General features: G+C 34.4%; 1 protein-coding gene across 1 annotated transcript; it reads right to left on the bottom strand.

The window, feature by feature from the left end:
* Window positions 1-1,036: 1,036 nt before the first annotated feature.
* Window positions 1,037-1,870, bottom strand: LOC125821604 (uncharacterized). The gene is made up of 2 exons (XM_049501022.1): window positions 1,683-1,870; window positions 1,037-1,601 (listed from the first exon to the last, which is right to left on the bottom strand). The coding sequence occupies exons 1-2, from the start codon at window positions 1,868-1,870 to the stop codon at window positions 1,037-1,039; spliced, it is 753 nt and encodes a 250-aa protein (XP_049356979.1).
* Between the last annotated feature and the right edge of the window lie 7,184 nt (window positions 1,871-9,054).

Genomic DNA, 9,054 nt, shown 5'->3' with positions numbered 1-9,054 from the left:
GTGGGTGGCACTATTTTTGGGCAGTTCTAGGGTCCTTCTCAAGGGCCTATGGTTGGTCCTGGGGAGTTGTACCTTGAAGTTCTTGCCCGAAACCCTTCATTTCTAAGTACGGGAAGTTAAATCTATGACTCTAACCATCACGTCAAGCTCTAGTTGACCTACTAGTTTTCGGGGTGTTACAATATTTCCTTCTTGGGAACATTCATCCTCGAATGACATTCTAGGAACTTCTTAAGGTCACGATTCTAGACTAGCAACCCATCATTCATGCAACTCATCTAAATGCACATAAACAAAGGAGGAACTTCATCTCCCAACTAAACATGCTCAATGCAACACAAGGAAGTAGGAACTACCTCTAACAACCCAAAATGCAAAAAATTCTCATAACTAGTCATGTTCAAGGAGGAACTACCATCTCAGAATTAAAACATGCTCACATAATCTCATGGAGCTCATACAAAATTTGCTCTAAAAAACAATCATTCAAGGAGAAATCTCTCAACTCCGAACTAAGGCATGCTCATATATTCATCTCATGAAGTTAAGTAGACAACTTGTACTCAATGCACTACAACATGAGGAAATAAATAATGTAAACTCATTTTCTTTAAATCACAAGCTTTCATGAACATGCATTATATAAGGAAATCATGGCAACACATAAGCACATAACGACCTTGCTATCTAAGCACATAATCTCCCCCTTGGGAGCAACCCTAAATGGACTTTCTAAGCATTATTTATTTCAATTCAACTAAGGTCGGATCCACACTCTAAGATCAATCTTAAAAAGATAACTACCTCTTTGAAGTTGGTCAACACATACACTTTTCTCCTTCACCTTAACTAGGTGGAACATGCAACCCTCAAAGTCAATCATAAGACAAAGCATAATCCCAACTTATGGCATAGAGCTCATTAGGGAATTAAGAATTTGACTATTCGGGTTCTACAATCACATAGGACCATAGTAGGAGTGCAACCAAGACATCACAAAAATGACATGAAAACCTATTAAAGCATGAACAATCAATTAAGAAGCTATCAACATACCCGTTTCCACATTGGGAGCACACTCTTCTTCACCTCTAACTTGAAGTGAATAAAACCAGTTTTGCTTAGGGGCATTCACACCTAAACCAATTGGACCGGATGAAGGGTAGGGTTGAGATATACGACGACTATCTCCCTCATTTCTAGAAATTGTAGGGCAATGCCTTATCTTGTGGCCTAGGTTTCCACAACCAAAACAAACATTGGAACCAGCTAAGCATTCACCGTCATGCCTTCTATCACACTTACTACATGCTGGTAATAAAACCCCACTACCATCTCTTTGAGGCTTAGGGTTAGACACCCTCTCTTGGTTGAACTTAGGAGCATCATCTCTTCCTTTAGCCTTTGCCTTGGGGAAATTCCGCATTTTGTGACCACTCTCACCATAACTAGAACAACCCTTCTTACCGGCTAAACATCTACCCTCATGTCTGTTTCCACTCCTAGCACAAGTAGGCCATAGGGACTCATCACTAATTCCAGGTGGCTTAGGGTTAGACACCCTCTCTTCCTTATAGTTAGGAGCATTAGAAGAACCTTGTCTAGAAAACCTTTATCGGTTCCTAGAACGACCATGTCCATTGGACCCATCATAAAAGGACTTATCATCATCCATTCTAGACCTCTTTTTCTCCCTATTAACTTGTGCCTTCATGGCTTGATCCAAAACTTGAAAAGCCGACCTAAACTCCGCATGAGTAACATTCTCAACTAAAGGATCAATTGAAGCTTGAGGAGGAGCTTGGGGAGGAACCTCTTGATCCACCACGTCTTCCTCATTCCTTCTAGCATTTGCCCTTGTGGTCGTCATATCCTGAAAACTATAGGGCACGGATTAGGAGAAAGACCTAACAGAGCTAAACTCTATAGCATTACTTAGAGAATGAAGAAGTGAAGTTTCCTAATCATCTAATAGCTTCCCATTCATAAATATGGCGCGCTTCACACTTATGAACAAGACTCTACTAGACTTGGTTTTGAGACAATCCTAGAATCATTCTAAACCTTGTGATCTGATTACCAAGTTTGTCATGACCCAGGGGTACCGCCTAGTTATAACAAGGTGTACTCAACCCCAAAGGGTATCATACAAGCCCCTTAGCATATCATAACATAAACTAAACATAAATGATGCATAAATTTTAGAACTTTTCTTTACAGTCGAAGTCTTTTATAAAAACAATCGTAAGTCTATAACACTTTGTCTCAAACCCTCTAAAACAACTTGAATAACTCTTTGGGACGCAGCCCATACATGAGTATAAAACATAAAAGAACGACATAAGTAAAGGTGATCACATCCTCGATGCTATAAGGACTCACAAAGTCTTCAACTCCTTGCTCTACTACAAACCTAGCCACGGGAATGGAACTAAATATCACCAAACCTTACATTTGATAAGAATGTAGGAAAAAGTATGTGTTAGTACAATAATTTACTAAATATGATGGCTAGAATAATCATCAAGATTAGCATGAAAAGGAATTAGTCAACATAAGACACATACCATAGTCATAAGAGACGATAACATGAGTTATAAACATAAGAGACACCATCATAAGACATAGGCTATAGTCATAATAGATAACAACATGATCATAAAAAAAATCTCCAACATAAACATAATGTAATCATTAGTCATCATAAGGCATAGTTCTTATACATAGTCAATACTTAGATCTTCTTATCATAAGAGAACCACTTCAATAGTAACCTCCAAGTTTACTTGTGCAATGCATGGATAAGACCCCATAATCCCATCCATGCAAAATATCCCCTTTGGCCACCATGATCATACTTACCATTTTCACCTCATCCTTATCTTATTTCTCATAGACAACGGAGCATTCACCTTTAGTCACACATGTATTGGAAAGAAACTATAGCAATAACCGAAATAGGCATATAACATAAGCATAAGTCATAAGCATGTTATTACATATATCTTCATAACATAATAGGAACATATCATGACTACCTTCAAAGCATACTTGTGCAATGCATGAGTAAGACCCCATTAATCTCACTCATACTAAGTAAAGCTTATTGGGTAACCATAATTCATAATTCATGGTCTTGTTGTAATAGTGGGAATTAGCCTTAACCGACATGGACCATGTGAGCTTAACATGGAATCCAGTGTTACCCATATCGAAAAGGGTTGTCTTACTTGCATAAGGTAAGACCATGGCGTGTTAGATTTAGGTGGATCCAATAGCTAAATAACCTACCGGGGCACGTAGTTTATGGGATAAGAAGATTGCTACTAGAAACCCGCCCTTTCTGATTGGGGAGCTTCCATCTTAAGAGATTACTTCAAGGAATCCGCCCTTTCTGACGGGAGAGATTCCTTCTAGAAACACACCCTTTCTGACGAGAGAATTTCCATCTCACATCAATATCCACTCGGTGCTAAGCATAATTCCCATGGGGTACTTGTTAATTCATCTTGTTTTATTAGAACAACTCATTAGATCACGCGTGAGAATAACATTTTACCGTCCATGTCTACATGTAACATTGGATTCAATTAGGTGAGAATTGCCTTTCCACGTTAGAATCTTCATTATGTGAGAAAACCTTACACATCATGTTCATTATATGTTCATGAGAATAACCTTTCAATGAATCACAATAACATTATCCTAATCATGGACACTTCATTCATAGTCATGCATAAGGATGTATGTGAGAATAGCCTTTTAACAACACCACATTTACATCATAGTCATAATCACTTTACTTTCAAAGTGTTCTTAATGCATATACTTAACCTTCATATAACATACATAATATCATATGTTGCCCTTTCAAGGTTCTAAGCTCATATCAAATCAACACATCTAGAATGACTACATTAGACATGGATATAATCACAATTCAAGTAATAAAATCATTACATGCATGATCTCATATACTCATAATATAGGTCATGTGAGTGAAGTCCTTCCACAATAATACCATATGCGATTCAACATGCATAATAACTTCACTCTTAAAGCCTTAACATTCCTAGTTCATTCATATTAGCTTTTACCCTCAAAGCCCTAGAAATCACATTCATACTACAAGCCTTACCCTCAATCAATACCCCAAATGGTCATCAAAGATGCCTAATTCTCAAGATAATCTAACCACATGCTTCATTCTTAACCAATTATAGTCATATATCATCATTCAAACTCAATCTCAACACTACTAAATCATGATCCATCATATAAGCCCTATTCTAATCAACCCATGTCTACAAGCTTTACTTTTAAGCAATTCATACATAGGTACTCTAATCTCAAGTAATTCATAAAGTAATTCATCAATCTTAGAAGGTCACATCTAAGCCCTCAATTTCCTTTTTCATGGCATAAAACCAAACTATATGAATTTCACCCTAAAATCTTAGATTAATCAAGAATAAATGTATAATCATACTAAAAACATGTATTACATCATAAACAATAATAAACAACCATTATCCACTCAATTGGATCAACATACAACAATACCCACAATATAGGAAGGATCCCTAACTAGAATTGGGGATTCATCTTCACAATTGGCGGAGACATTGGGGATTCATGGATGAAAGGGATCCATGAATGAATAAGCCATCATACCTTGATTACAAAGCCTAAAAAGCTTGAAACAATGGAGTCTTGACCTAGCTTGCTTCTCTTATTCTTTGTCTTCTAGAGAGAGGATATTGGGTTCTTTTTGGTGAGTTGAAATAATGTTTTGGAATGGCTTAATTAAGGGTCTAAAGTACTTATATAGTTGGTCTAAACTAGGGAAAAATGACATCTCTTAATAACTAATTAATTCTGGAAGATTCCACTAACCCCTTCACTAACCGATCTAAACCTCCTCACCGTCCCATCCTTGAGATCACACCCACGAGCCGTGGGTGGACCCACGGAGCGTGCTGTCAATCATGGTTTGGTTGGCTGCAAGTGTTCAAGGCAGGCTTGGAACCTACGCCCCCATCCACGAAGCGTGGACCCATCCACGGGGCGTGGGTCTAGCCGTGGACACTGCCTTAAAAAGATTTTGGGCAGTCTCTTTAGGGTGCTCATCCACGAGGCTTCCCACGGGGCGTGGGTCTAACAACGGGGCGTGGATGGCCTTGTGGGTAGAACTATTTTTTGGGCAGTTCTAGGGTCCTCTTTAAGGATCCATGGTTGGTCCTTGGGGAGTCGTACCTTGACGTTCTAGCCCGAAACCCTTCATTTATAAGTACGGGAAGTTGAATCTATTACTCTAACCCTCACGTGAAGCTCTAGTTGACCTACTTGTTTCCGGGGTGTTACACTCATAAACTTATAAAATTCTCAATATGAACTTAAAGTTCAAAACCAACCTTTCAAACTAAAATGACTCGGGGTCGATAACGGGAGGGACAAAATGGTAATTTCACAAAACTTCCCAAAAAAGACCAGTCAGACCATTACAACTCTTCTTTCCCATAGACACAACTCCTATAGGTTCATCACTTATTCTCTCACCATCCATTAATTCATCACAAAATTGTGTAGTTAAAATGGTCAAATTCACCGTGTTCAATTCTTCTTTCTAAGAACAAGATTTGAAGACCCAACAACAAACTATTCGTGATTAGTAAAGAAATAACATTATATTAAAACAAGGTGGAAAAGTTCCACACACATTAACCATTTAGCAGTCGAGAGCATAATTTTAGTTCAATAGCTAGAAAACCATTTAATTTTTTTTGAAACTAGAAAGTTTAATAGGACAAATATCAACAACGCTAGTAGGGATTAGTGTATCTCAACTTTCATCAGAACTATTCCAAAAGAATTTAAGATTTAAATCAATCATTCTGAGATTGTCATTCCATGTATCATATGACTTCTACACATCTATACATATGGAAGCAGATAAAGATGACTAGTTTAAGTACAATACTACAACATCTACTACTATTGAATCTTAATTTCAAACAAGTTAGGGCCCAATTAATATAAATCCTCTCAGACCATTTATCTCAATTTAAATTCATCGTATGCAACACATTCTACGTACAATTAACTACACATATGAGGAAAGAGCAGTGCTTATAACGTAATTGTTGACACCCCAATCTAAGTAACATTAGATATGAATCTAGTTCTTCGAGTAGAATTCATAAGAAGGCAAGATAAAAGTTCTTGTTTTTACCCTTTAAGGAACCACTTCTACCTCAACACATTAACTATTGATAATCGAACACGTCCCAAAAGAGTAAAATATTAGCACATCTATAAGAGTAAGAAAAACTACAAATAGACCTTCAATTGATTTATTTTTAAAACCTCATTTTGATATACTTCAGAGGTGAAAAAATAATTTTTTTCAAAAAAGGCATATCTCATAGCAATAGCACCCATCAACAACCATTAGATCCTATTATTGAAATATTATAACCAGTGTCATGGGATTTTTTAAAATCCATAATAGTGGATATGTAAAATTTAACCCGAAAATATGATCATGTGTTAGGTAAGGAAACTTACGTAGCAACAAAGGTACAGATGTCGCAGAAGGAGGCTTTTTCATCAATATTAAAACATTAAATAATGAACATTCATCTCATTATTTTCCACTATTTTAATATTGAAACGACAAAGTAAAAATCACCTCATTTTGTAATAATTCTCATGTCTTCACTTGCCGGCCAATCAATCTTTGGACATTGGATTCTCAAGAAATTGCAACCATTATGTCTTTATTTTGTGTTCTAGCTTTCATTGAAAAATCTCCACTGTGAAGGTGTAGCAATGCTATCTCTCCAGTATTCGGGTGAAGTAGAGATAGTATGAAGGGTGAGAGAAGCTCGGGTGGTTAAAAACAAAAATGAGATATCAAAAACTTTGGTGAAACACCAAAATTCATTGATTTGAGAAAGAAACATAAACAAAACCCAAACAAATTTATAGCAATATCAAGGATTTGTACAATATTTTTCTTTCTCTTCAATAATCATTTGTACATTTATACATAAACGATTGGTAATCAATAACATCCAAAAAAGTATATAAGAACAGAAACATACTTGTAAGATATTTATTATCACAAAGTATCATTAAGTTAACCTCTATAAGTCACACATCTAAGTTTAGCTTCTAAATTTTTCAACAAAAATTACAAAACATTATTGAAGCCTTTGGGTGTTAAATGGGTGAATTGGATTGAATTAAAAGTTTGTGTAAAAAAATATTTTTTTTTTGCCAAGCTTCTATTTTTTTTAAAACCTTATCATTTTTATATCGTCACTGGTGCCGAAGAAAATTTTGCAAGTAGCAAAGCTTACACATCAAAATTACGGATATCACATAAGCAAAGGTTGCTCGTCAAAACTAAAACAAGAAATAATGAACATCTGAAATCTCATTTTTGTAACAATCTATCAAAATTCTGAAACAACAAAGTAAAAACTGCCTCTTTTCCAACATGTCTCACATCTTCACTTGCCAATTGATTTTTAAAAACTGAATTCTTGACAAAATTTTGTGGAATCTATAAAAAAAATTATGAATTCTGAAGAAAAACTTTGTGAAATTATCATCTTCTTTTTGGTGTGATAATATCAATGTAAGGAATTTTGTTATATCCTTTATTTTGTCTTCAATTAGTGATTTACATTGTAAATAAATATTGGAACTTGGAATAAAATGCTTTTTTTTCTTTTTGTTTGTCTCTTATTCTGGTGTGCCCATGATTTTTGTTTATCCTTGAAACGTACGTTACATATTACTACTCTCTCGGTACATCTTTACTTGTAGATATTTTATTTAATACTCCCTTAAAAATAATAAATTAAGGAATAATTTTACTATGTAACTTTTATTTCTTATAAGCTATTTAAATATTTGGGAATGAATAGTATTTAATAACAAGGATAAAATAAACATAAAATTATAAATTATCTCTTTATTTTTCTAATAGAATAAGTAAGTTTTGATAACTATTTCTAGTATAATAGACAAGTAAAGTTTGACAGTTGGTGTATTCACGATACTGAAAATAAATGTTTCATTTCACTTGTTCATTTTAACTAATCAAGATAGTATTTTTATATTACATACAATATTAAATAACCATATAAAATAATAGAGTATTAGTAAAACTTAGATTTTGGGAATTTTCAAAGCATCATTAGTAAGTTTAGTTTAACACTCTCATGTTCACTTTTACTTGTCTATATTCAAAATTTACTTTCATTTTTACTTTTCACATATTAGGAAGCGACAATTATTTTTCAATATTCTACCCTTAACATTAATTACTTATTTCTCAAATAATTTTTCATGACTTAATACTAAACACTAATTAATGGGTTAATATGGTAAAATAGTCATGTCAATCATTATTTTCTGAATGGGTGTGCAAAGTCCAAATATAACAACTAAAATGAATGGAGAGAGTAAAACACACATTTGATTAAATATTTCTTAATAGGTGTATCGCCTCAACATAGACCAATTAATATAACACAGATAGAGTACAGACTAGGGATATTATTTTTTCTTTTGAATTTATGTGTCTTGTGTTGTAAATGGGGATTCATAACCTTTGGGTGTAAAGTAATATGTATTTTTCAACCTTACGTGTACCAGTCCGTCCAAACAATTTTACTAGTCGGTCTTTTTAAAAATAGATGGTTCAAAATAATTATTTTTTTAAAAAATCAAGGCAATTAGTGTTGTTTTCTCTTACTTTCTACAATTCTTGTTTACTTTGTTGGTTCATATTGTTACTTTTATATTCATTTTATAACACGTTATCAATATTAATTTCTAACAACTAATAAGACAATCTACTTTCATTCAGAAAATGAGAAAACTTTGTGAAATTTATTAGAAATTTTATTTCATTCTTTTTTGTGTAATTTTTTAAAATTTATTTCCAAATTCCAGCTAGAGAGAAGGGGGCAATCACCCACTCCCACCCTGCCCAAGGAGAAATTCACTATGCATTACAAATTTTATGGGCACAGATAC

This window comes from Solanum verrucosum, unplaced genomic scaffold (genome assembly GCF_900185275.1).
Source record: "Solanum verrucosum unplaced genomic scaffold, falcon-dt-bn FXZP01000126.1, whole genome shotgun sequence".
Taxonomy (NCBI): Eukaryota; Viridiplantae; Streptophyta; class Magnoliopsida; order Solanales; family Solanaceae; genus Solanum; species Solanum verrucosum.
Note: the sequence above shows the minus strand (reverse complement) of the source record. Positions and strands in the feature narration are given on the sequence as shown.